At 39.0% G+C, this 25,286-nt stretch overlaps 1 protein-coding gene across 7 annotated transcripts in view; it reads left to right on the top strand.

Annotated features, from left to right (window-relative positions):
* The window catches only part of LOC122650336 (transcriptional corepressor LEUNIG), a 34,974-nt gene extending 12,552 nt beyond the window's left edge, over nucleotides 1–22,422 (top strand). Inside the window, exons 4-20 of one of the 7 annotated variants that reach the window (XM_043843735.1) lie at nucleotides 4,352–4,375; nucleotides 4,406–4,433; nucleotides 4,602–4,789; nucleotides 4,876–4,976; nucleotides 5,129–5,216; nucleotides 5,294–5,369; nucleotides 5,563–5,612; nucleotides 6,426–6,740; nucleotides 6,865–7,050; nucleotides 7,157–7,402; nucleotides 7,483–7,627; nucleotides 7,786–7,895; nucleotides 8,103–8,252; nucleotides 12,696–12,851; nucleotides 12,989–13,105; nucleotides 20,750–20,956; nucleotides 21,790–22,422. In XM_043843735.1, coding sequence (XP_043699670.1) covers nucleotides 4,352–4,375; nucleotides 4,406–4,433; nucleotides 4,602–4,789; nucleotides 4,876–4,976; nucleotides 5,129–5,216; nucleotides 5,294–5,369; nucleotides 5,563–5,612; nucleotides 6,426–6,740; nucleotides 6,865–7,050; nucleotides 7,157–7,402; nucleotides 7,483–7,627; nucleotides 7,786–7,895; nucleotides 8,103–8,252; nucleotides 12,696–12,851; nucleotides 12,989–13,105; nucleotides 20,750–20,956; nucleotides 21,790–21,933 — 2,331 coding nt within the window. In that variant the 3' untranslated portion in view covers nucleotides 21,934–22,422. Of the gene's footprint in view, nucleotides 1–4,351; nucleotides 4,790–4,875; nucleotides 4,977–5,128; nucleotides 5,217–5,293; nucleotides 5,370–5,562; nucleotides 5,613–6,425; nucleotides 6,741–6,864; nucleotides 7,051–7,156; nucleotides 7,403–7,482; nucleotides 7,628–7,785; nucleotides 7,899–8,102; nucleotides 8,253–12,695; nucleotides 12,852–12,988; nucleotides 13,106–20,749; nucleotides 20,957–21,789 lie in introns of those variants that run through there. The other 6 variants (XM_043843734.1, XM_043843736.1, XM_043843731.1 and 3 more) reach the window with 6 other exon arrangements.
* The last annotated feature ends 2,864 nt before the right edge of the window (nucleotides 22,423–25,286 follow it).

The following is a 25,286-nucleotide window of genomic DNA, read 5'->3' as shown; positions in this document are numbered from 1 at the left end:
ACTTGGGTGGAGGATAAGATTCAATTTTAGAAAGACAAGTATGAAAGGTAGCAGACAAACCAGTATAAGAAACAAAGTTAGATAAAGGATGTTGGGTACAACTACTAACACCCTTTCAAAGAGCAACAGGAATATCAAGATCAAGTGGAAACACGAAACTGAGTAACCGGATCTGTAGATGAAGTAGATGCGGGAGGTTCTATAGAGGTCGAGGGTGTTGCATCAACACGAGGACGATGAACAAAAGTGAACCGAATAGGATGAGGAGCCGGCCGAACAGGAGGAGGTGGAGACGTAACTGCAGTCGGTGGAACCTGTGAAAAAGACTGTTGCATAATATATAAAGGAAGATCATCGTCCAATTCAGACAAAACAAAAGACTCATCATTATAAGAGGTGGACTCAAAGAAGGCAACATTGGCGGAGACAAAATACTTGTTGAGTACGGGGGAATAGCGCCGATAACCTTTTTGAGTTTGCGAATATCCCAAAAAATACATTTAATGGCCTTGGGATCTAACTTCAACAAAGTTGGGCGATGATCACGAATAAAACAAACATAACCAAAAATATGGGGAGACAAGACAAACAGTGGTTCAGACGAAAAAAGAAGAGAATGAGGAATAATCACCCTTTAACACAGGAGACGACATGCAATTTATAAGAAAGCAGGTAGTCAAAATAGCATCAACCCAAAAAACCTTTGGTACTTTCATTTAAAAAAGAATGGAACGGGTCACCTCCATCAAATGTCTATTCTTCCGTTCAGCCACACCATTTTGTTGTGGTGTGTCTGAATAAGAAGACTGGTGTAACATACCAAGATCAGCCATAAAAGAATTAAAGGGTTCTGAATAGTATTCCTTTGCATTGTCACTACGTAAAACACGAATCGACATATTGAATTGAGTTTGAATTTCAGTAACAAAAGCACGAAAAATTGAAAGTAACTCAGAATGATTTTTCATTAAATAAATCCATGTGACTCTTGAATAGTCATCAACAAAAGTAACAAAATATTTGAATACCAACTTAGAAGTGACAGGACAAGGGTCCCATACATCAGAATGCACTAAAGAAAAAGGGTATGCAGACCGTTTATTGACTCTTAAGGGAATAACTCACATGGTGCAGTTTTCCAAACTGACACGACTCACACTCTAAACGAGTAAGAGAAAGAAAGCGAGAATCTAATTTCTGTAAGCTCTGCAAAGTCGGATGTCCCAACCGACAGTGAACTTGGTGTGGAGACAGAACACTGGCACATGCAACTGAAGGAGAGTCTTCAAGTAGATACAACCCCCATTTCTCACATCCCCTACCAAGCATCTTCTTTGTCATAAGATCCTGAATAACACAAGAATCAGGATCGAATGTCACTGAACAATTATAAGCTTTAGTAAGCTTACTGACAGAAAGCAAGTTAAAAGGAAAATCAGGTAAATGAAGGACAGAAGACGATGATAAAGATTTATTTAGACAGACAGTACCAGTGCCATTAACTTTGGTTAAGGAACCATCAGCTAATGTAACACTAGATTCAGAAGACTGAAAAGAAGAAAAATTACCTGACACACCAGACATATGATTAGATGCACCTGAATCAATGATCCAGGGGCGAGAAGATGATAAACATGCAGTGTCATTACCTGTCTGGACAAAAGTAGCTGTGGAGGATGTAGAGGACTGAAAAATCTGAAACTGTATGAATCATGCATAATCCTCATCAGATAGTTTCACCATTTTACCTTCAGAAGATGGAACAGAAGATTCGGTACTAGCTGTTGAATAAGCATACTGCTGTTGTGGTGGTTTGCCATGAAGCTTCCAACAAAAGCGTTGGATATGTCTTGGACGACCATAGTGGTTACAAGTCTTCACTGAACCAGAGTTGTCAGAATTTTGTGAACCTGAATTAGAACTTCCACCATTAAAACCTGAACTTCCACCATTACACCTCCACCATTACCTCTTCCACCACCACCGCGGCCACCACCACGACCACCACGACGGCCTCCACTGCCTTTTCCTTGGTTTGAGGCAACAAGGGCTGAACTATCAGCAGTGACAGGTGTAGACTCATGAGAATTTTCACAGGAGACTCGAAGAACACGTGAAAATGTCTTTGCAAGAGAGGCTACCTTATCACTTCCAAGAATACTTGAACGAACTGAGTCATATTCTGGACCCAGTCCTCCCAAGAACCCCATAACCGCGAGTTATTCTCGCTGGTCCTGCATCTTTTGCACATCAGAACTAATGGGCAACAATGCATTTAACTCTTCAAAGTTCATACATCTGTTTATAATCAGCAAAATATTGGGTCAATGGACGACCCTTTCTGTCTGCATGATGAAACTCCTATGACAACTCATAAATGCGAGAGATTATTTTGACCGGAATACAGCATATGAAGATAATCCCATAACTTCTTCACAGTATCTATATGGGTCACCAAGTTAACAATTTGGCATCTGTCCCAGGATGCATGCATTTACAACTTCCCATGCTTCATCATCTTTTGGTTTGGCCCTTGTAAGATATTTTTGTTGATCATGACCAGTCAAAACTAACCAAACTATTTTCTTCCATTGTTGAAAGTTTGTTATGCCTTCCAACTTCTTTGTAATTCTGTTGGAAGAAGCTGACACAACCTCAACAACAACAGCCTTTGATTCCTTGTTTGAATCACCCATCACAATCAATAAAAACAGAAATCACGATTTCAATTCCACCAAGGAGCAGAAATCATCACGATTTCAATTCCACCAAGGAGCAGAAATCGAACCACAAAAATATCCACAAAAAATACAAGCTAGCAAATAACCAAAAACCGATCCTCCAACAATATAAAATCGATTCAGGAAAAGACCTGAAAATTTCCTTCTGAAAGCGAAACCTGAATTTCTTCCAAAAGAGGGGCAGCAATCGAACCCCAATCTCTGATCCTGAATCGATATAAATCACAAAAAAAAAGAGAAAAAAGAGACCTAGTTCTTTTATATGTTCATGAACTAGTCTCAAATAATTCCACAAAAACGTAGCATAGAGTGCGGCAGCCCCTTCAAACCGAGACCACGAAAAGCTTCAAAACTGAGATCTTCAAATCGCAATACCTTGTGTGTAATTTGAGAGTAATAGAGAAGGTCCTAGGAGATTAAACCGATTCCTAAGAACCTAGCTCTGATACCATGTCAATAACAATGAATGAACAAAGAAGAAAATAGAAGAGAGGAGAAGAGAAGAAGATAGGCTGCAATCCTTGGGGAGAACAACCAAAGTTAGTTGAACTCCCCCTTACCACCGAATATATTAGATTAGGTAAAGCAAAACACAAAATAACATAAACACCCCCAAATTCCCCTGACTAACAACTCTTATATCAAGTTACTGTTCATGTGAACAGTACCCAAAGCACATTAACAGTTATCATCAAAACACTTATATGGAGAGGAGCATTTTCCAACATTTTCTTTACTACATGTGCTATCTACATTTCACAAGCATTTGCCCTCAACTTCCCCCTTTTTGACCTACTTAAATTAGCTTCATGCAATATATTTCCAATTCTGTAGATTTTTGCAATTGACTATTTACAATATATCAGAGACTCTCCATTCAACTCTGAATGTTCTAGGAAGTTTTCTTGCAACTCTACTAATTTGGCTTCTGGCTCTTGTTCACTTGTGGATTTGGTATGTGTATACTTCGTATTCTGCATGGCTCATTGGGCTTAGTTGTATTTTTTTTTGGTGTAAACTTGTTGGCCTTTCTAGAGTTCCTCTTTTTTTTTTTGGGGGGGGGGGATTTTCCCAGCCAATGGAAATAGACAACTAGTGACAGAAAAATTCTACTGGAATTCATAAGGAGAAAAAAAGAGAAATTTATGCCTTCTTTTGTTTTTGTGTTGAATGGCAATATACGGTTAGGATGTTTTGGCTAACATGCATGGATAAATGTATCATGTATGTCTTCTCATTTAGGCTGCATGCAGATGTTGCCCTTGCTTACCTTATGATTTTGATTCAGAAATTTTCATTGGGTTTTAAAATAAGATGGCCCCTTCCACTCTTTGAGGATGATGATGCTGATCTGATGGCTTTATTACCATATTGTACAACTTTGATCTTGCATACAGTTTAATTGATGGGGAGTGCCAATCATTAGGAATGCTACCATGATTCGAACCACAATTTAGGTTTAAAACAAAAAATTGCTGAAATAGTCATGTTTTTCACTGCAGAGACTCTAGGTATTTCTTGAAGAGCAGTTCTGATTATGATTTCCTTTGAGCAGCTATATTGGAATTTTGTCGATGTGTTATGAATGTATGGCATTTTTGGATTTGCAGACACAATTAATCAAAGCGCGGGAGCAGCAACAGCAACAACAGCAGCAGCAACCCCAACAACAGCAGCATCAACAGCAGCAGCATCCACATCAACAGTTACAGATGCAGCAGCTTTTATTGCAGAGACATGCGCAACAACAGCAACAGCAGCAGCAGCAACAACAGCAGCATCAGCAGCAGCAGCAGCAGCAGCAGCAGCAGCAGCAGCAGCAGCAGCAGCAGCAGCAGCAGCAGCAACAACAACAACAACAGCAGCAGCAGCAGCAGCAGCGGAGAGAGGGTCCCCACCTTCTAAATGGCACTCCCAATGGGCTTGTTGGTAATGACACACTTATGCGACAGAACCCTGGAACTGCAAATGCTTTGGCCACAAAGATGTATGAGGAAAGGTTGAAGCTACCAATTCAGAGGGATCCTTTGGATGATGCAGCTATAAAGGTCCTTAGTCCTTACTCTTATAGTTGGTATTAGGAAATGTTACTCCTAATCATGTATCTCTTAATACAGCTTCTGATCATCATCAGAAACTTTTACAGCAAAGGTTCGGTGACAATGTGGGTCAGCTTCTGGATCCAAATCATTCTTCAATGTTGAAGTCAGCTGCAGCTGCTGGCCAGCCGTCTGGGTACCATTTTTTTTATACTTTTGGAACATTTTCTTTACATCTCTGTTGCTATCAGAATATTTGATCGTTGTTTTGGGAATACTATCTGAAACCTTCTACTATTTTAGATGTGTAATTTCTGTTAGATGTTAAGCTCATTCGTTCTTTTTCAGGCAAGTATTGCATGGTACAGCTGGTGGAATGCCAGGCACCCTCCAACAAGTTCAAGCTCGCAACCAGCAGCTGCCTGGATCTACACAGGTTTGTTTTGTCAGATGTGATCCATTACTTGTCCTTTCTCTTATCATGTGTTGGTGTAACTTGGAATGGTGAAACAGGACATAAAGAGTGAGATGAATCCAGTATTGAACACCAGAGCTGCAGGTCCTGATGGATCATTAATTGGAGTTCCTGGTATTTAATCAACTCTTGCGGTTTTAATTTTTTTGGGGTGCTTTAAATATAAAGTGGGGACAAATTTGATGTGTTACTTTAGCTTCCCGAAGACTTGGGAAGATTTGTTGCTCATGTTTAGTTTGTAAGTTGCTTTAGCTCCCTGAGGACTGTGTGGGAAGAGTTGTTGCTAATGTTACATTTGTTATTTCAGGTTCAAATCAAGGAGGTAACAATTTGACTTTGAAAGGATGGCCACTCACGATGGTGAGTCTTTTGTGCTGCGTTGCTTATCATTGCTATAATATGTCCTATATTCAAAAGATGCAGTCTTCAGTTCTGTTATAAATATGTATCCTATTCTGCGCTTCAGCTGTTTGCAGTGTTTTGAGTTGGAATTGTGTCTGATTGCGCAATTGAAATTACCCTTTCCTTGTTTTAACGTGGATCGTTCACAACAAAGGAGGTGTAAAAGGAATTGTGAGCAGAGTAGCAGTAAAAGGAATTCCAAAATTATGATCGGGACACCTGAATGGCTCTGTTTTTATGCTTCAAAGGAATGATCCCCCTTAGTTCTCTCCAAATTTGCATGGATTCTATCGTTGGTCTTGTGTGAGATTTCAATTGAAAATTTGTATATTATGGGCATCTCATTGTGCTTTGTGTTCATACTGCTAAAGGATTGATTTGTATTGGGTCTATGCTACTATTGGCTCTAATTGTATTTATTAGGCCTATGCTGCTAAGGATGGAATCATGGTGGATAAAAATGTTGACATTTAATTGTATTTTTCATTTATGGTGTCATTTGAAAGCCGTAAACTTTTACCCCTGTGAACAGTAACTTATGCTTGTTATTACAATGCATCGTACTTTGCACAACAGTTCATATTGTTGTAGACTTGTAGTGGCATCTATGCAATTTGTTATGGCATTTAGGGATTTTGCTATATGGTTTTGCCAATATATGTTTCACCAGTTGTTTTCATTGATCCCCTGTTTCACCGCGTGTGCATTAACTACCGAAATCCAGCATTGCTTATTTTTCTGCTTTACCTCTTCCTCTTCCTTCTACAGGGACTTGATCATCTTCGCTCTGGGCTTCTTCAGCAGCAGAAATCTTTTATGCAATCCCCTCAACCTTTTCATCAACTTCAGTTATTAACACCACAGCAGCAACAGGTTCTGCTTCAGGCACAACAAAATTTGAATTCACCATCTGCCAGTGATGAAAGCAGAAGACTTAGGATGCTCCTTAACAATCGGAATATACCTCTTGGGAAGGATGGCCATTCCAATTCTGCCAATGAAGTAGTTCCAAATGTTGGATCACCAATGCAAACTGCATGCCCAGTTTTGTCACGTGGGGGTGACACGGAGATGATTATGAAGGTATTCTTGCACCTGCCAACCTCTTTATTTGGAGTTGTAGTTGTTTAATCTTTTAATATTGTGATACTTCTACTGCCATCTAGAGGCCATCAACTTCCTTCCATTATTTTGTTCTGTATTGTAGAAAATAGTTCAGTTGCAACAACAACAGCACAATAGCAATCAACAGCAGCAACAGCTTCAGCAGCATGCACTTTCAACTCAGCAATCTCAGAGTTCAAACCATCATCTCCACCCCCAGGACAAACTGGGAGGTGCTGGCAGTGTCACAGTGGATGGAAGTTTGTCAAATTCATTTCGAGGCGATCAGGTTTGTCAGTTAGGTGGTTACATAAGTATATGATAAGCCTTTGGCATCCTTTGATCATCTTCTGTAAGTTTGGTTTCTAACAGAATTGTCCATAATGCATTTTCAGGCTTCGAAAAATCAGAGTGGGCGAAAGAGAAAGCAACCTGTATCATCTTCAGGGCCTGCCAACAGTTCAGGAACTGCAAACACAGCAGGGCCCTCCCCAAGTTCTGCACCCTCAACGCCATCGACTCATACACCTGGAGATGTGATCTCGATGCCTACTTTGCAACACAGTGGAAGTTCCTCTAAGCCTTTGATCATGTTTGGCTCTGAGGGAACTGGCACTCTAACATCTCCATCGAATCAACTGGTAAGCAGATTTTTATTTGTGTTAAAAATGAAAAAATATTTACTTGCTCATAATTCTCATTAGCACTCCATTTTTGGCAGTGGGATGATAAAGATCTTGAATTGCAGGCTGATATGGATCGATTTGTGGAGGATGGATCTCTGGATGATAATGTTGAGTCATTCCTTTCTCATGACGATACGGACCCCAGAGACACAGTTGGCCGTGGTATGGATGTCAGTAAAGGTGTGATAATCCCTTTTCTTACTCTCATGTGATTTCAAGGAGTAGTCAATAAAAAATTCTAATCTGAATCTGTACCTAAATTATTTTATGTTTCTGTATTATGTTTGTAATCCCATGAAATTTGCACTGAGACTATTGGATCTGTTTTTGAAAACCAGGGTTCACATTTACTGAAGTTGCCCATATTCCAGCAAGTACAAGTAAGGTTGTATGTTGCCACTTTTCATCAGATGGAAAACTGCTTGCTAGTGGTGGGCATGATAAAAAGGTATGGAAGTGGGAGGAATGTTTCCTTCAATTTCATAGTATTATTTTTTAAGGGGGCAGCATGAGATGTAGCAAATGACAGTGGTTAGCAAAAGGAAGTGGCTAAGAGTATTTCTTTATTTTGCTGGGGGAAATTATTGCCAGTTAAAATTTAACGTTACCATTTCTAGATGGTTAATGTCTATTAGTCTGATGATTTTTAATGCAGGCCATATTGTGGAACACAGATTCTTTAAAGCAAAAAGCAACACTGGAAGAACATTCTTTGCTGATAACTGATGTTCGTTTCAGTCCAAGCATGCCACGTCTTGCTACATCTTCTTTTGACAAAACCGTCAGGGTTTGGGATGTGGACAATGTTAGTGAATTGTTTTCTTTGTCATTCAACCTGATCATCCATTGATTGATTATTTGTTTCTTCTTAAAGTGCTGTTGTTATTTGAAATACTCTTCCTGGATATTCTTTTTTTGAAATCTAATATTATTGTCAAGCATTACTCTATATCTTTGACTTATTTTTTTAACTATTACTCTCCTAGATAATGTGCTCTTATAGTTCTTAAAGTTGTTGATCAGATGAGATGAAAGCATCAACAGTTCATGGTAGCTTTTATTCTGTTTCCAGATAAGGGGCACATGTATTTCACTATCTATAACTAGCTTTTTTTGTCAGATTATAGAGGGCAATTGTTGATGTAGGCAGCCCGATTGGATTGGGCCTGTATAGGTTTTGATATTGAGTGTCCAATGGGTTGTATGGGTCATGCCGTCATGGGCTGTTTTTTATTGTAATGAGCCAATTCTATAAGCTCAAGTATGAGGAGACTGATGCTTGCACGAGATTGTTAGTTTCTTGTTTCTATTTTTAGTTTTCTAGAAGATTTAGGGTAGATTGAGTCCATATTGATTTACTATTTTTGGCTGTTTCTATTTTTTTCAACTGTTGAATCTGGTTCTAGAAACTTTAGAAAGTATCTGTTTTTACTTTTCAGATTCCTTGGTTTGCAAGTGTAGGAATTTAGCAAGTTTCTCGAGTTTAATCATTTCTTAGAAGTAGAAAGTAGGAAGTCAGTCTATCAATATGGATTTATAGGAGCATTATAATGCAGTGTTCTTGAATTGAAAGACTGAGGATTTGGAGAATTGCAGGATAGCAATTCGATGGAGCTTGGTTGGAGATTCTTGTGGGTAAATTCCCAGAGTTACGTTCTGGTTTATCAAGCTATTGTGTGCTGTTGTTTTTATCTTCTATTCTGATTTTATTTCTGCAATGGATAGGCCAGTTCAAGAACCCTTTTCTGTTGCCTGTGAGTACTGTTTTGACACCTGTTTTCAGTCGACTTCTCCCATATCTCTCTCTATTGGTCCCTGTTTCATCCCATATCTTGTCCCCCAACACCTGCTGCACACCCCTACTGAATCCCATCATTAGAATTCCTTACCAGTCTCTGTTACTTCCCAAACCAAAACAGTACTCTGTTCTGGCCGGAAGTGATGCAGAATTTCAGCAAGAAGAGAAAATGGGCCTGTTGTTTTGAGTTTGATTCGCTTTCTTGGGTCAAGTTAGGCTTAATTTTGGGTGCACAATGGGTTATATGGGTTATGGGCTTAGTATTTTTGAGTTTTCTATTGTAATGAGCCAATTCTATAAGGCCCAATATTAGGGATTTGGGTCCTATATGGGATTAAGTAGTTATTTTCTAATTTGTAGTAGTCTAGAAGCTTTCTATAGAACTCTCTTGCTTGTGCATGACGGGTTACTATTTTTTTGTAATGTTGCGAAGTTATAGATAAAGGAGTAGGGGGGATCATACTACCCGAACAATTCTGCTAAAAAAGCTGTCTATTATGCTGTTTTCTTGTGTGAAACAGGAACTTGTATGAGATGCAGAAAACCCTAGTAGGAAGCTAGAGGTTGCTGGTGAGTGACTAATAAGGCATGAGTGAGAAGCTCTTGTTGTATCCCCCCCCATTCTTATCTTTTTCATCTATCTCCTTGTTTTAACCTTCTTCAAATCTGTTCCTGTGGATCTGAGGATGTAGTGTAACTGTTCTATTTGATTCAATACTGTTAGAAGACTGTTGAAGAGGTGTTACTGCTGTGCTACGTATCTTTATTACTTCTGAAATTTCTGTGGATCAAATACATGCTTACAGTACTCTGTTTCTGCCATTATTGGACTGCAACCACGAGGTACTGATATCTCTACATCTAGCCTATTGGTTGCCGAGATTTTCTGAAGTTATTACGTAGTATTTAAGCTCTGCCTTCGACCCCAATATGAACTTAATCTGACATGCAGATAGGAATGTATGGGTAGTTGCTAAATCTGATGTGTAGTTGCTGAACTAAGGTTTCTGTCCATTGGATTAACTTGAGCTTCATCTATTTTGTTCTACCTAATGAATGGATGAATCGACCCTACTGTGGTGCTGATCTGATGAGAGGCTGCTAAGTTATAGCTTTGCTTCTAATTCTGAAAACTTTTTTCTATTGGTACATCTGTAAATATCTCTGTATCTAACCATTGGATTGGAATCAAACTTTTGGGGATCGGAGTACTAGGGGAGACCTAGTTTCGGTAGTAGTTTGGGATTGATCTGAGTTCTATTTTGGGAGTTATTGAAGATCTCCTACCGCTGGCTTGAGTTCCTATGGTTCTGCTATCTGCTATGGTGTTAGATTGAATCCATTAGGAAGCCATTCACAGGACAATCACACCACCCCCTTTATCTTAGGTGGTTTTAAGCCATATTTTCGTATTGGTTTGTCTGTTACTTAAGGGTGGTTTGACCTGAGTTTCAGCCGTATTTGAGCCTTGGTTGTTGAGTTACTAATAAAATCCTTAACCTGTCTTGTGTTAGCTCTGGTTCTATTTCCCTGATTTTAGCCCTAATTACTTTGTTTAGGTTTAGGGTTTGTGGGCTGCCACCTTGGTAGCATAAGACACCATAAGTTGTTTGAGAAGTAGTATCCTAACATGGAGAAGAAAGAAAGCAGAAAAGAAGAGGGAAGAGGGAAGACGAAAGAGAATACTGAGAAATCTTAGGAGTCTTAATTAATTCACACACCTTCAGTACAATGTTTCTTAAAATGTATGGAAGTGGCCCTAAAGGCTCAAATACATACCTCGTATCCCTAAAGAGCGTACCCAGTGCACGAGGTCTGGGGAGGGTCATAATGTATGCAACCTTACCCCTGCTTCGCAGAGAGGCTTTTTCCAGGGACTCGAACCCGTGACCACTTGGTCATAATGGAGCAACCTTACCTTGTATCCCTATTACACATAAATGAGCAAATCATCCTCTCACTGATATTTCAACAACATATAGGTTTTCATAATTTATATATTATCTCAGTATATGACCTGTCTGTTCCATTGACAGTCCCAGGTAATTTGTTTCTGATGTATTACATCCATGAAGAATATATATTGTCTAATGCATTCTTTGTGATCAATGCCATAAATGCACAATATCTTGGATCTGGTTGGAATATCTCAAACAGACTGAGATCTCTATATCTTTTATTTGTGTTGAGGTTCTGGTGAGGACCCTACCTATTGATTTTTAGAAATGAATACAGCATGTTCTAGCTGTTTTTTTTTGGGTTTATATCCCTTCGGATTGGAAAGTCATAGTTTTTGAAGATAATTTAGGTATAGGACAGTTAAATAGTTAAAAGAAGATTCTTGTTTTGTCATGAATATAGATTTTTTCCCCCAATGGGTCAGCCAACGTTCATCCCTTCTTGTTTGTTCATTTTTATCTAAATCAATAAAATCCTAAAGGGTGTCCCAGGATCCTGGAATCTTAGGCTTAAATTTTTTTTTGGGGGGTGGAGGTATCAGTTTCTGATGAAGAAAGAGTGCTTGGATAGATTTGGCATAATTAAGTCTGCTTATATCCATTGTACCTAATGGAACATATTCTGCTTGTTTCAGGAAAAGTTGAGACTTTATTCTGTTTCCGTTTCATTATTTATATGCATATAACTGAAGGAGGAATTATCCTGTTGGCTTTGAGGTTGGGGTCGCTTCTTTCTTCTTTTTTAATTGTTCTTGATAAGAGAGGTTACAGGTTACTCGTTTCTCTATCTTAGTTTATAGGGGACGTAGAGGCTGCTTCTTGTGAAACTGCCTTGAGTACAGATATGTAGATGTCATTGGACACCTTGTTGGTATCTGAAGAGCTGGAATCCAAAACACAGTGGGTCCTGTGACCGGTCTACAATTTTTGAATTATACAGTGGGAAATCTTTAAAAGAAAATGAAAAGAAAAATTATATAAAGGAAAGATCTCAAGTACTCGTTTTGTTCCTTTACTTTCTCTGGTTAAAGATTCTCTAAACCTTTGCAAATAGCTCAAAGCATTATTGAATTACTTCATCAGGTTAGTTTTGGCCGCAGACCTGCAGAGGTCCCCAGTATGTAAGGGCTATCATTTGTACCCCATATTTTCAGACTCCAAGACATTATCTGTGCCTCAAGAAGTCGATTTGAAACCAAAATTCTATTAGTTCATCAGGTTAATTTTGGCTGCAGGCCTGCTGAGGACCCCAGTATGTAAGGGCTATCATTTGTTCCCCACTCCAAGACACTATCTGTGCCTCTAGAAGTCGATTTGAAACCAAAATTCTTTCTGTTTTTCTATATATTGTAAACTCATTATCTTGTTAAGCTACCTCTAGATGCAACAATTGTGATGCTACATACATTTTGGTTCCTTTCTGTTTCTGTGTCTTTCAGATCTGTAACATGGTGAATATACTCTTGATGCGATGTATAATTCCACTGTGCAGCCAGGCTATTCACTTCGTACCTTCACAGGACATTCTGCTTCCGTCATGTCATTGGACTTCCACCCGAATAAAGAGGATCTCATCTGCTCTTGTGATGGAGATAGTGAGATACGATACTGGAGTATCAACAATGGTAACTGTGCTAGGGTGTTCAAGGTACGAAACAGCGGACCTGGTGGTTTTGAGTTTAATTCCGTGGAACAGCACCTTGTTAGCTTGTTGGGGTTTAGGGCAAAAAGATTGTTGGTAACTTTTGTGCCTATTAGCTTTTAAGCTTTGTGTGTTTGATGCAGGGTGGTACAACCCAGATGAGGTTTCAACCTCGTGTTGGAAGGTATCTTGCAGCTGCTGCTGAGAATGTTGTATCCATATTGGATGTTGAGACTCAAGCTTGCCGGCATTCACTGCAGGTTTGTTATTAGTTTCCTAGCCCACTTGAGACCTGAACAGAGGGAACACAAGTGAGAACTTGCATGAAACAAATTAATAGAATTGGACCTGTGGCACCCTTTCTTTTGGCAAAGGTTGCCAAAGATTCGATCTTATCTCTGCCTGGGGGGGAGCATCTAGAGGATAATCCCTATAAATTGATGAACACTGGATCAGTTTTGGTGTTTGGGAGCAACACATTACCGGAAATTAGTTATTGCAGTCACATTCTTTTGGGTAACATGATCTTAAAGAGAGTTGAATGTGGGAACAGAATTCCTGCAGCTGATCCCATTGAGTTGGATAAGGCTTAGTTTGACTTGAGTCACTTTCTTTTGGGACTATTTTTGGACAGTCAAAACTTATTTGTTTGTTTTTTTGCATGTTTTTGGTCCTGTTTGATGGTGCTTATTTAAGCACCTTTCAAATGAGACCAAGATCTTGCGATTCTGAGCTATATTTGGAAACTTATGTCCAACTTTCTACTTTCTAATGGAGTGTCAATATGCACTGATATACTATTTTAGAAAGGCCTAATCAAATGAGGAATCTTATTTTGAGTTTACTTCTTGAATTTGTATTTTGGTTTGTTTAGGAAAGGGGTGAAACAATTGAAGTTGCCAAAAATTGTAATTAGAGTCTTATCCAGAAATTTTTTAAGAGCCAAAAATTCAAACTTGTGTAGGAAACTAAGGGTTTGGTTATTTCCTAAATAAAGCATTTGGAGCAGAATGGTAACTTTTGGGCATGGCTATTTTCTTCCAAGTGGTTTGATGGGAAAGTCCGAGCTCTGTTCTTAGTGAGCAAGCTTCTATCTATTGTTCTTTCTTTTTCTTCTGTTTATGGTTCTATTTGGGGCCATTACCTGTAGGTTTTGTAAATCTGCCTGCATCAATCTCCCGGACTCCCTTGTAGTTTAATGATTCAATATAGGTACTAGATTTTTGACTCCATAAGTTGATTTATTCTTCAGCAGTTTTTTTTAGCTATAAGTAACACAAATTTATTAGAAGACGGTGATAAAACGACAAAGTGACTATTTGTTGGTTTTTATACGATATGGTAATTTTAGTCATACTATGATGGATATTGACATGGTGCGAATTGAGGAAAGAGAGATACTTCAAAGTGACTATTTTAGATATTTGGGGTTAATCATTAATAAAGAAGGGGATATAGAAGATGATGTTTCACACAAAATTAAAGTGGGATGGATGAAGTGGAAAGGTGCATCCGGAGTGCTATGTGACCGACGTATTCCTTTAAAGCTTAAAGGAAAGTTCTATAGGACTGTCGTACAACCAGCTATGATGTACAGGGCAGAATGTTAGGTAGTTAAGAAGTGTCATATTGTGAAGCTATGTGTGGCAGAGATGAGGATGTTAAGATGGATGTGTGGCAAAACAAGGAAGGATAGAGTAAGGAATGATCATATTAGAGCTGACTTGGGAGTTGTTCCGATCAATGACAAGCTCCGAGAGAGTCGTTTGAGGGGGTATGGTCATGTTCAACAGAGGCCTAGAGACGCTCCAGTTAGGGGTAGTGATTTGATTCCGATTGAAGGAGCTAAACAAGCAAGGGGCAGGCCTAAATTGACCATCGAAGAAGTTGTGAGGAAGGACATGCATACTCTAGGTCTTGTACCAAGTATGACCTCGGATAGAGCCTATTGGAGGGCAAGGATCCATGTAGCAGACCCTCTTTAGCTGAGATTCTCCTGACTTGCTGGGCACCTGGGCTGTGCCTCTTTCCTCTTACTTTTATCTTTCATTTTTCTTTGGTTTTTACATCATTCATCTGTCATTTCCCAATTTTTCACTTTTCATCTCATTTCCCTCCCCCCCCCCCCCCTTTTTTTTTTATCTCTTCATTCTCTTATTTTGTATAATCCTCAGTTTTACCTACTTTGTTTGTTTGGATCCATGTAGCCGACCCCATTAATTTGGGATAAGGCTGAGCTTCTTCTTGTTGTTGTTGGTGATAAAACAACACACATAGACAAATAATGTAAGACTAGACCCAGAATAGGTCTAATCCCAGGTAGGATCAAATAGAAAATAAGAACAAGAAAGAAAGCAATGGAATCCCAAAGTGAACAATGGGATCTCAAAATTGGTTGGAGAAGAATGATAAGATCTCAAAAGATAACCAACAGAAAGAATCCCACATAATTAATAACCTGTTGAAGCAACAATGATCTTGATGCGGTATTCTTCAAGAAATCGAAGTGACAATCAGTTGAAAGAAATCCCTAAAGCTTGTAGCACTCTTGAACTCGATTTGACTGAAACTAGGGTTTGGAATCAAGAACAGATGGAAGGGGATGGGGGAAGGTTGGGGTCGGCTATCTCAGCCTGGGCATCTCACCCATCCTATCTCAGGATTTTCACAAAGGCTCGTCAATATTCATTAATCAAATTCGTGTACAATGCTGGCCTATCTTACAAACTTATATAGAAGACTGAAAAATAGGCTTAAAACTAAAAAGGAAATGCCTAACCCAACCCTTAACTAATAAGGTATCCTAAATTGATTAGGAAAGTGAAATAACAAAGAAAACAGACTCGAAACAGCACTCTAACTAAACTAATGAAACAAATTCCGTTTTCGTATTGTCTACCCATATTTTAGGTAATGTAGCTCTAGATAGGAGAGGATCCTACTAGAGGCCAAGCAACAAGATCAAAAGGGGGCTGCTGGTTTGAATGGGCAGAATTGGGTAATTTAGGACAGAATTAGGGTTAGGTCTATGAGAATGGAGCTAAATCTTATATGGTAATGATAGGCAGGTTTTAGGGAGTTTAATAAGCTAGGTTTGATTAGGTTTAGAAAAGGATTTGAAATTTCAAAAATTAGGGTTAGGGTTTCGGGTTTTAGAATTTAGGTTGAAATTAGGGTTTGGGATGGGAATTTGGGATAGGGAAGGGTGTTCAGTTGTAATATGGTGTAATTCTGATGGCTGAATTAGGCTATTCAGAATTTAGGGTTTTTTTAGATTTTATATGAATGAGGGGATTTTAGGGTTTGAATGATAATTAGGGGCAGAACTCACAGTCGAGTGTGAGGGGTAAGGAGAAAGGACTGTGGTTGAATTTTGGATGAAAACTGATGAAGGATGAAGGCTGGCTGGAATTAAGAATGCTAGGGTTTATGGGCATCAATGGGGGGATTTAATGGGAGGGGGTCTGAGATGGCTTTTAATGATGGATAACTGAGAATTAATATAGGACAGATGTGATAAAAATAAAATAAAACAAAGGGGATCGTTGGGGGTTGGGATTGGAGGGATAGAAGAAGAAACTTGAAGTTGCAGCAAGTCTTCAATGGAGGCAGCAGCTCTGTGATAGAAGGATAGAACCACCTTCCAGCTGTGGAGGATCCTCCCAGCCTTCACTTTATAAGGAGTCGTAGGAAATCCACCTACCCTTCCACTTTGATAGAACCACAAGGATGCAATCTCACAATGAGAAGCAGCAGCAACTATGGCGGCAACAAATTCACACAATTCTGTTTTTTCAAATATTCAGACGCCGTGACAACTATGGGGGGGAGCCTCCCACGATTTAACTTTATTTATAATAAGGCCAATGGCCAAATCCTAGTACAAACTAAATCCTTCCTTCATAAATTGTGGAAGGGAATGGCTACAATTAAAAGCTAATAACTTAAAACAGTAAAAAGACCTAATTGTCCCTAGCAACTTAAAATAAAAGACTCAACTAAAATCACTTAAATTGAATCAATTGGATACAACCAATTTGAACCGGTTCAATTAAAAAACATAAAAATAGACTAAGTATTGGGTTAATCCCGTATGCAACCTATGTACCCCTAGTTTAGGCCCATTAAAGTGGCCTATTACATAGAAAACCCTTGGGATCAAAGGTCCAACATATATATATATATCCCTGTAGAGATAATTGAATTAGGGTAAGGCTCGTATTATCCTTAGATCACACAGGCCTTGTATTTATATTAAGTAGAATGATAAGGATCCAAGTACAAATAGGAATCAACCTCAGTCCTAATCATATTAGGGATTCCTAGTGCAACTAGGAATACCAAACTAGGATTCGGTTGAGGGAGATAAACAATAAAAAAGGAGAAAAATAAAAGAGAAAAATAAAAGGGAATAAAGAGGAAACATCCTAATCTAACTAGGGGTACTTCCCCAAGCGGTTAGGGGGCAGTCCTAATAGAATTAGGACTGCTTACCCCAATCGGGTAGGGGATAAGTAACCTATTTCAACACTCCCCCTCAAGTTGGAGCATATATATCATGCATGCCCAACTTGACTAATATAGGATGAAATAGCTTGCTACTCAGTGCCTTAGTGAACACATCAGCTAGTTGATCAGTAGACTTCACAAAGGGAATACAAATGAGGCCAACTTCAAGCTTCTCCTTGATGAAATGTCGGTCAACCTCCACGTGTTTAGTACGATCATGCTGGACAGGGTTATGAGCAATGCTAATGGCTGCTTTATTGTGACAATAAAGCATCATAGGAAGATGGACAGCAACACCGATATCCTGCAATAATCCTCTAAGCCACAGAAGTTCACAAATGCCTTGTGCCATTGCACGGAACTCGGCTTCAGCACAATTCCAATCCTAGACTTATTTCTAAAGAAATAATCCCATTTCGATGATGAATTTGCATCATTAGGTCCATTATATTGACCAATTACAAAATAAATCCATGGGATCAAAGTCATGATACACATATGACCCAACCCAAAGCTTATTTTCAATAAAATAAACCCTTTAGGTGACTTATCTACATCACCAAAGCTCAGAGCTCATGCCTTAACGACTAATAACACATTAACATGAACAATAATTATAATAAAGTCCAAACAAGGCCAACAAACCATAGCAACAATAGCTCTCACCAAGGATAATCCTCCCTAACTACAATATGAGGTTTCACTACTCCTTTTCTACCAAGCTCATCTGCCAAGGAGTTAGCTGACCTCGGTTTCTAATGAAAAGGATACTTCAACCGATAAGACCAAATGACTAAGTAAGAAGGTTAAGATGCGAAACCTCCAAAGGTTGTTCAGTTCCTTTTGTAAACTATCCTATGATAATTGCAGAATCACCCTCTACCTTAACATTGTAGTAACTTTACCTGTTAGAAATGTCTAAACCGGTGTGTAACCAAATAACTCCTCTATTGGACCAAAGTACATCAAGATGATGCTTCTGGCACCATAGTTGTCAAGGCGTCGTCTAAGCATCCAGGCTCCTTCTTGGGTCCAAGGCGACAACACGCCTTATTTGATGCAAGACTACCGCCTTGGACACCTTTGTGTCGCCTTGGATGCCTAGGCTTCACCTTGTGTCCTTGTGACACCACTTCTTATACTATATCAGTTTTTTAACACTTCACAAGTTTATGTTGCTTTATGTTTATTGCTTGATTTTTTTTTAATGAATAATCGTATATTATATCCTATACTTTGTTTATTATATGTTGGTTTTCTCGAATTAGGTCATTACTAGAAAAATTATTGCATATTGCATTGATATGGCTTCAATGATGCATATAATTATAATTATATAAAATCATCATTGCTATATCACATATACTGCATGCCTAGGGCACCTAGCCAACCCCTAGGCGGGTGCCTTGTTGCCTAGACTCCCCTCCAAGCCTTGGGTCACTTAGTTGCCTTGTCAATCATGTCTGACACTTTTTAATGACTCTACCTATTCCTGAAGGACACAGTTTCCCTGAAGGCATCCATTAATGTTCAACAAAGAAGCATCCTTCAATCCCTAATTAAATAGCAATGAGGGACATCCTTGGAAGTATAACTTGTTCCAGCCCGATAAACCGTTTTGGTGGTCACCTGGTCACCATATTACTGTTTATTGGGAAGAAAAAACATCTCTGAATGAGAAGCCTCAATGCATTTCACGGAGAACCAGCTAGCTCTGGGTTCGAGTGGCATTTCATCCCTAACCACAACTCATCAGCTGATTCTTCAACATCAGTCGGTTTGAACCTCCACTTAGTTTCACCCAAGCTTAAGCCTGGTCATGGATAGATCACCCAGGTTCTAAAGAGACCAACACACTGCCAATAAAGTACACCACAAAACTTGTGCCTATTCGCAAAAGGAGCCTGATACCAAATCCTCTTGTCCTGCTCATTTTCAGAAAGGAAACCCTCCTGAAAACAATCAACAAGGGACCTAACACGGTCAACCTCATAATTCCCAAAGCCTCGCCTGAACCCAGATCCAAGGTAACACCACCATCTGAGAGATTAACACACTCACTAACAGGTTTGCTCTTGGAGCATGTAATAGAGTGAAGTCAAGGCTATCTATCCTTGAGCTTCAGGCTAGTCTCTACACATCTCTTTCCAAACCGACCTTATCACCATCTTAACCAAGGAAGAAACAGTCGGAGCACATCATTAATACTATACAACAGCTCTGTGAAAGTCACTGTAGGAGGGAGTTTGGAATCTATCCCCTCGCTGCTCAAACCATAAATAGATCTAATTATAATGTGGCAAAGATCCTGTTCTTCCCTTGGGAATCTCCAAGGCCATTTCCCAAGCAAAGCTAATTCCTAATATACAGGTTGCCTATCCCCAAACCTCCTTGCTCAAATGGCATGGACAGTCTCCCATCTAATGTCTTCCAATCTTCTGGTTCCTAGAGAAATTGTGAATAATTTGCTTGCTGGTATTTACTATTTTCTTGAGGATCCTGAACAAAGACTTGTAAATTGTAATGGGGAGTTTATTGAATGTGGACATGATCAGAGTAATTCTCCCACACATAGAAATGGTCCATTTATGTTATGTTGTTTCCATGCATTAAGTAGTCCTAGTGGCTAGCCTGAGAGAACCATCCTCATTCTTGATGAGGCTAACCCTTGACACTGAATAGGAAGAGGAACAAGAGTCTTTTATTCCATGAGAAAGCAAGTAAGCACTTGTAGAGTTGTAGTATGAAAACTGATTGGGATACTGCAACTTAAGTTTCAGAAGAAAATAAGTGTAATTTTGCAATTGGCTTGGTCTATGCAGCCCTGTATAGCCTGTCAGTGAACCTCCAATTTGGCCTTCTGACTCTCAAGAGGACCTTATGGCCTGACATATCCTGCACATAAGCTTGTATTGGGTTCATACCTTTTTAAAATTTCTTTTTAAATGGGGATTTTTTTAGGAGCTTTAAGACATTTTATTAAGCTAAACCTGCAGTAATTATCCTCTTCATAATTACATTGGGAGGTTCTAAGATATGGCATTTTAAACTTTAATTGAACCGATGGTGGTTTTTTTTTTGGTGGAAAAGGTATTCCTTAAATTTTCGGCATGGAAAGGCGCATCAGTTGATTTTTTAGTCGACTAGTAACTAGTCAGTTTCCTCTGATCCTTTATCCATTGGCCCTTGAACACATGATTCCGAACCCTATTTAGGGTATTTATTTCATGTTGGCTTAGAACACTTTTCTTCCAAAGGTTAAACCTGAAATTGTCGCTATATGATAAAGATCCCTTTTGTTACATTAAGTAGATCTCACCTTGCTATCATTTTTGTCTGCCTTCCTTCATGAGAAACTGATCTTTTCTTTTTTCCTTGCCCATTTTTAATTGTAGGGGCATACAAAACCAGTTCATTCTGTTTGCTGGAATCCTTCTGGTGACTTTGTGGCATCTGTGAGTGAGGACTCAGTCAGAGTATGGAACATTGGCACTGGGAGCGAAGGGGAGTGTGTTCATGAGTTGAGCTGTAACGGCAACAAGTTCCATTCCTGCGTCTTCCATCCCAATTATCCTTCTTTGTTGGTGATTGGCTGTTACCAGGCAAGTGACTTCCACTTTTGTATTTCATGCAGTTTTATTACCATCCGTGCTAATTTATCAACTCAAAATTCTTGCTGCTTATTACAAAGAGACAGAAAAAATGTTGTTGCTGTGCTAAAGTATTTGATAATTCACTATTAGGAATATTTGTTGTGTAGACATGCATGTATCCACATTACATTTTCCCCATGCTGGGACGTACCAAATGTCCCGTTAATGTATTCTTCTTCTCCCCCTCTCCCTCTTTTTTGTTGGGATGGACCTGGATTGTCCATAATTAACCCTTGTCAGATTTGTTCATATAGAGTTGACCTAAACTTTAGGGCCAGATTAAAATTTGAAATTGAATTTTTCACTCAAACTTTGGGGCTTTGACCAAGAGTTGACAGGTCATTTATAGGGTTTGGGTAACTCATTTCTTTTAATGGTTTAGCATGTTTTCTTGATACTGATCTTCATACCCAAAAAATGTCTTGGATCCTCGATGTTATATGGAAGAGAAATTTGATTCTGGGTATTATTGTAGTCTTATTTTCTTGTGATTGATCATTATGCCTGCTATATACAATTTTTAACCAATGCCTTTGAGTACAAGGAAAAAAGGGAAAAAGAAAAAGAGAAAAAGGTATATTAAATTTCTTAATAGATGTAAAAACAGGTAATGTGTTTTTATGTCCTAGATTAAAAATTAATTTCTTGAACTCCCCCCCCCCCCCACCCTGCTTCATAAATAAATCCAGCAGGACTCTGAAGAGAGGAAAAAAATAAAAATTTGGTCCATACAATTTCATTAATTGACTGATAATATTGTGAAATTGTGGCCTTTTCTACAGTCTCTGGAACTATGGAACATGAACGAGAACCAGACAATGACTCTGTCTGCTCATGAAGGATTGATTGCTGCGTTGGCAGTATCAAATGTGACTGGGTTGGTGGCTTCTGCTAGTCATGACAAGTTTGTCAAGCTCTGGAAGTGATTGCTGTAATTTGATGGGTAAACTGCTTCTACTTGTGTATTGGTAAATCTTGGCAGGTCTAACGTTAGTGTTGTTTTGATTGCAGTGGGTCTAGCAGGGAAAAAGGTTGCTAGACCTTGTCCATGCATCTTTTTAGTCCTACAAACCCCAGCTAACATCTGAAGAGTCATCACATCAGGTACTAACCATCTTGATTGTCACCGTGGTAGTCGTAGTAGTGTCAGCTAGTTGTGATACCAGCCTGTTATACCATTACAATATGAGGGGGGATGCAACATAGTAAATCTGTCTTGGGTACTCTCTCTTGCTAACATGCGAGTCTTTGGAAATACTTCAATTAGTTTTAACAGATGTACATACTCTATAAAATTCGTGCATTGATCTCAAACCAACACACCTTGATGTATTTGTGCCATAATGTCAATTTGCTCGAGATACTGTGCTACTATAGTAGATGTAGATCTATTTGGCCTGTCAAAGCCTTGGACCCATATCCTTCTGTTGAACTGCTTCACTGGTGGACCTTGATGGGTTGTACCAACTGATTTTATTAGCGACTGCCAAATAGAAGATATGGAATCCAGGAGCATCAGCGAGGTTTGGCAAGCTGATTCCCCTTTTTTTTTGGGTTGGCTAGGCCAGTAGATGGTGCCAGTTAATGCAAGTGGTAGAGATAAGATCCCGCCATTATCTTGGGTTGGGGAGGTGTGTTGGCCATGTTTTTTCTGTTTGTTTCCCTTATTGCCTGGCCATTATCAGCACCTGGTTCCATTCTTTACCTGGATTAGTTCCCTCATATTTGGACCATACTGTGTATCAATACTGTTTTCATGTTTTTTCTTCTTCCTCTTAGTAAGATCAATTTTCATAGCACCTTTCTTCAAGGGAAGCCAACCTACCATAAGAACGGTATGAATTTCATACCTCACCTGTCTTTACCTATCTATTATCCATTTTTAAAGGGCTTTTCTTATTGACATGTTAAGGTTTCAAAATAATTCGTAACCTTACTTTTTGCCCTTTTAGTGCAAGTTTTTGTGGTTGAGTTTTCCTTGTCTTTTTTGTACCTTATATTTGCCTCCCTCATTATCTTTGGTCTTCCAAATCATTATCCTCTGCTGTTACAGCACAGTGTTGTACTGCATCATGCGGTGTTGTAGAGGCCATGTGGCACAGCGGGCCCCACATGGTGCACATAGCCTCTGCAATGCTGCACGATGCAGTACAGCACCGTGCAATTACAACATAGGATAAAAATTCGTGCCTGAAGATATTAAAATTTTGGTTCAAGGCTGGGCGGGCGTTGTGGTCAGCCTGTGTCTATCTGTCACCACACCCATGTGGAAATAAGCTCCCTCCCCACTCATCCCACCCTTCCCATTGGGCACAGCCGCTAGTTTATTTGGAGCTGGTGTTGTGCCCAACCGTTGCCCTAAAAATCTTGTAAGGAAATATTATAAATTTAAAAATAAGTAGTGAAAAATTGAATTATATGTTTTTTTTTTGGGGGCCAAGTTTTCCTTCACCGCCCAATAAAGGTTCAGCCACCATCCTAGTGTTCACAAAACGTCGATAGTGTTTTAGTATGTTCCCAAAATACTTCCTGATACCTACTCGTGCCCATCCTTCAAACGGTGGCAAATGGATTCTCAACGTGGCTGGAGGAAAATTCAGTACCTTTTTTTATCTCCCAAACTTGTTCCTTGAAACACATGCTTGCTAATGTTGCATGGTCAAGTTCATTTGGGAACTTTATTTTTGGGATTGGAGGAAAGACAATTTTGAAATATTTTAGTATGGATTTGTTGGGGATGAATGCTTAACCATGAGGAAGAAACCAAACAAATGATTATACAAAATACAAAGAATTTAACGTGGTTCTACACTAAGGGTGTAAATGAATAGTTGAAGTCCGTTTTCGTATCCGTTTAGCAATATTCGAATCTGTCCAAAAGCTAAATGGATGCGGATACCAGAAATTTGATCTCTCATGTGCTTGTGTATAGGGTTTTTCTACAAAAATGATATATATAGGAAACCTTAAAAATCCTAAACCCCACACAATTACAATATTATCCCTACACATGTAATGATCCCAATGCCCAACCAATTACCAATACAAACCCTATAATAATTATGATGACCACTACAAAATACAAGACATAAATTCAACAATTTCCACATTGGATTGGATTTTGAAAGGCACCTCGAAGAAGATTGATTTTGATGATTCTGCATCCTCTGCCATTGTCTCTGCTTGTTTGCATACTCAAATCGGCATGGCCCACATCTCTGCCCAAGGTGTTCCGTACAGTCGTTGTACGATGTGACGGGGTTTCACCTCTCCTACTATTGCAACTTGACCGGAGAGATTATTTCCACTCACCAAATCCAAAGTTAAAGACACCCGTTTCTTTTCAGACTTACACTTGTTTTTCTCTTTACTCTAGTCAAAGTTTTCATAATCCCATCAAACATGCGAATCTGTACAGTTCTACTCCCGAAAACATTGTTTTCAACATTATTTGTCATTTTGATAATACTACAGTACCATGCATGATATGTAGCAAACTGGTCCCTGACTGAACACATAATCTAAAATGCAATCTGAAGTTTCTATACTTGATGAAGTAGTGAGAAAAATATCCATCACCATTCGAAGACCTTTCCACAACAATAACATTTGATGATTTATCTCTATTCTCCTTCTCGTCCTCCTTTTTATCCTTCTTACATCTTGAACAATTCCTCTTTATATGACCGGCCTCTCGCAATAATGCAAGTCATTTTGCAACATTTATACTTGGAGCGACCCTTGTACTTGCTAAACTCCTCCAGTATTTCATTTGATCTGCCTCTTCCCTAACCACCACTTGCAACCAAGACATTACTCTTCTTTTACACCCTCTCACTTCTATTTTTTCGCAGTGTCTCATTCATGAACAAAGTAGCAATAACTTCGTCAAGTTTAAGAGAATCCTTACCAAAAAAATAGTATAGTCACAATATGATCAAATGGAGGTAATGACGCCAAAATGAGAAGTGCCTTGTCCTCATATTCAATCTTAGCATTTAGAGTCGACAATTCCGTTAATATCTTGTTGAACTCATCTAAGTGTATCTAAAATTTTGCTCCCTCTGAAAACCGAAGACCATATAGTTGTTTCTTAAAAAAAAAAACAGCCAGTTTATAAACAACCTGAGTTGTACCTACTCTCCAGCTTTGCCTAGACTTTCTATGGATCCGCCAATCCAATTACCTTACGAAGAGTGTCATCCGCAAGATACAACTGGATCTCGCTGTTTGTTGGATCCCTCATTTTTGCCACTCATCTTCGTTCATCTTCTCTAAT

This window comes from Telopea speciosissima, chromosome 2, assembly GCF_018873765.1.
Source record: "Telopea speciosissima isolate NSW1024214 ecotype Mountain lineage chromosome 2, Tspe_v1, whole genome shotgun sequence".
NCBI lineage: Eukaryota > Viridiplantae > Streptophyta > Magnoliopsida > Proteales > Proteaceae > Telopea > Telopea speciosissima.
Note: the sequence above shows the minus strand (reverse complement) of the source record. Positions and strands in the feature narration are given on the sequence as shown.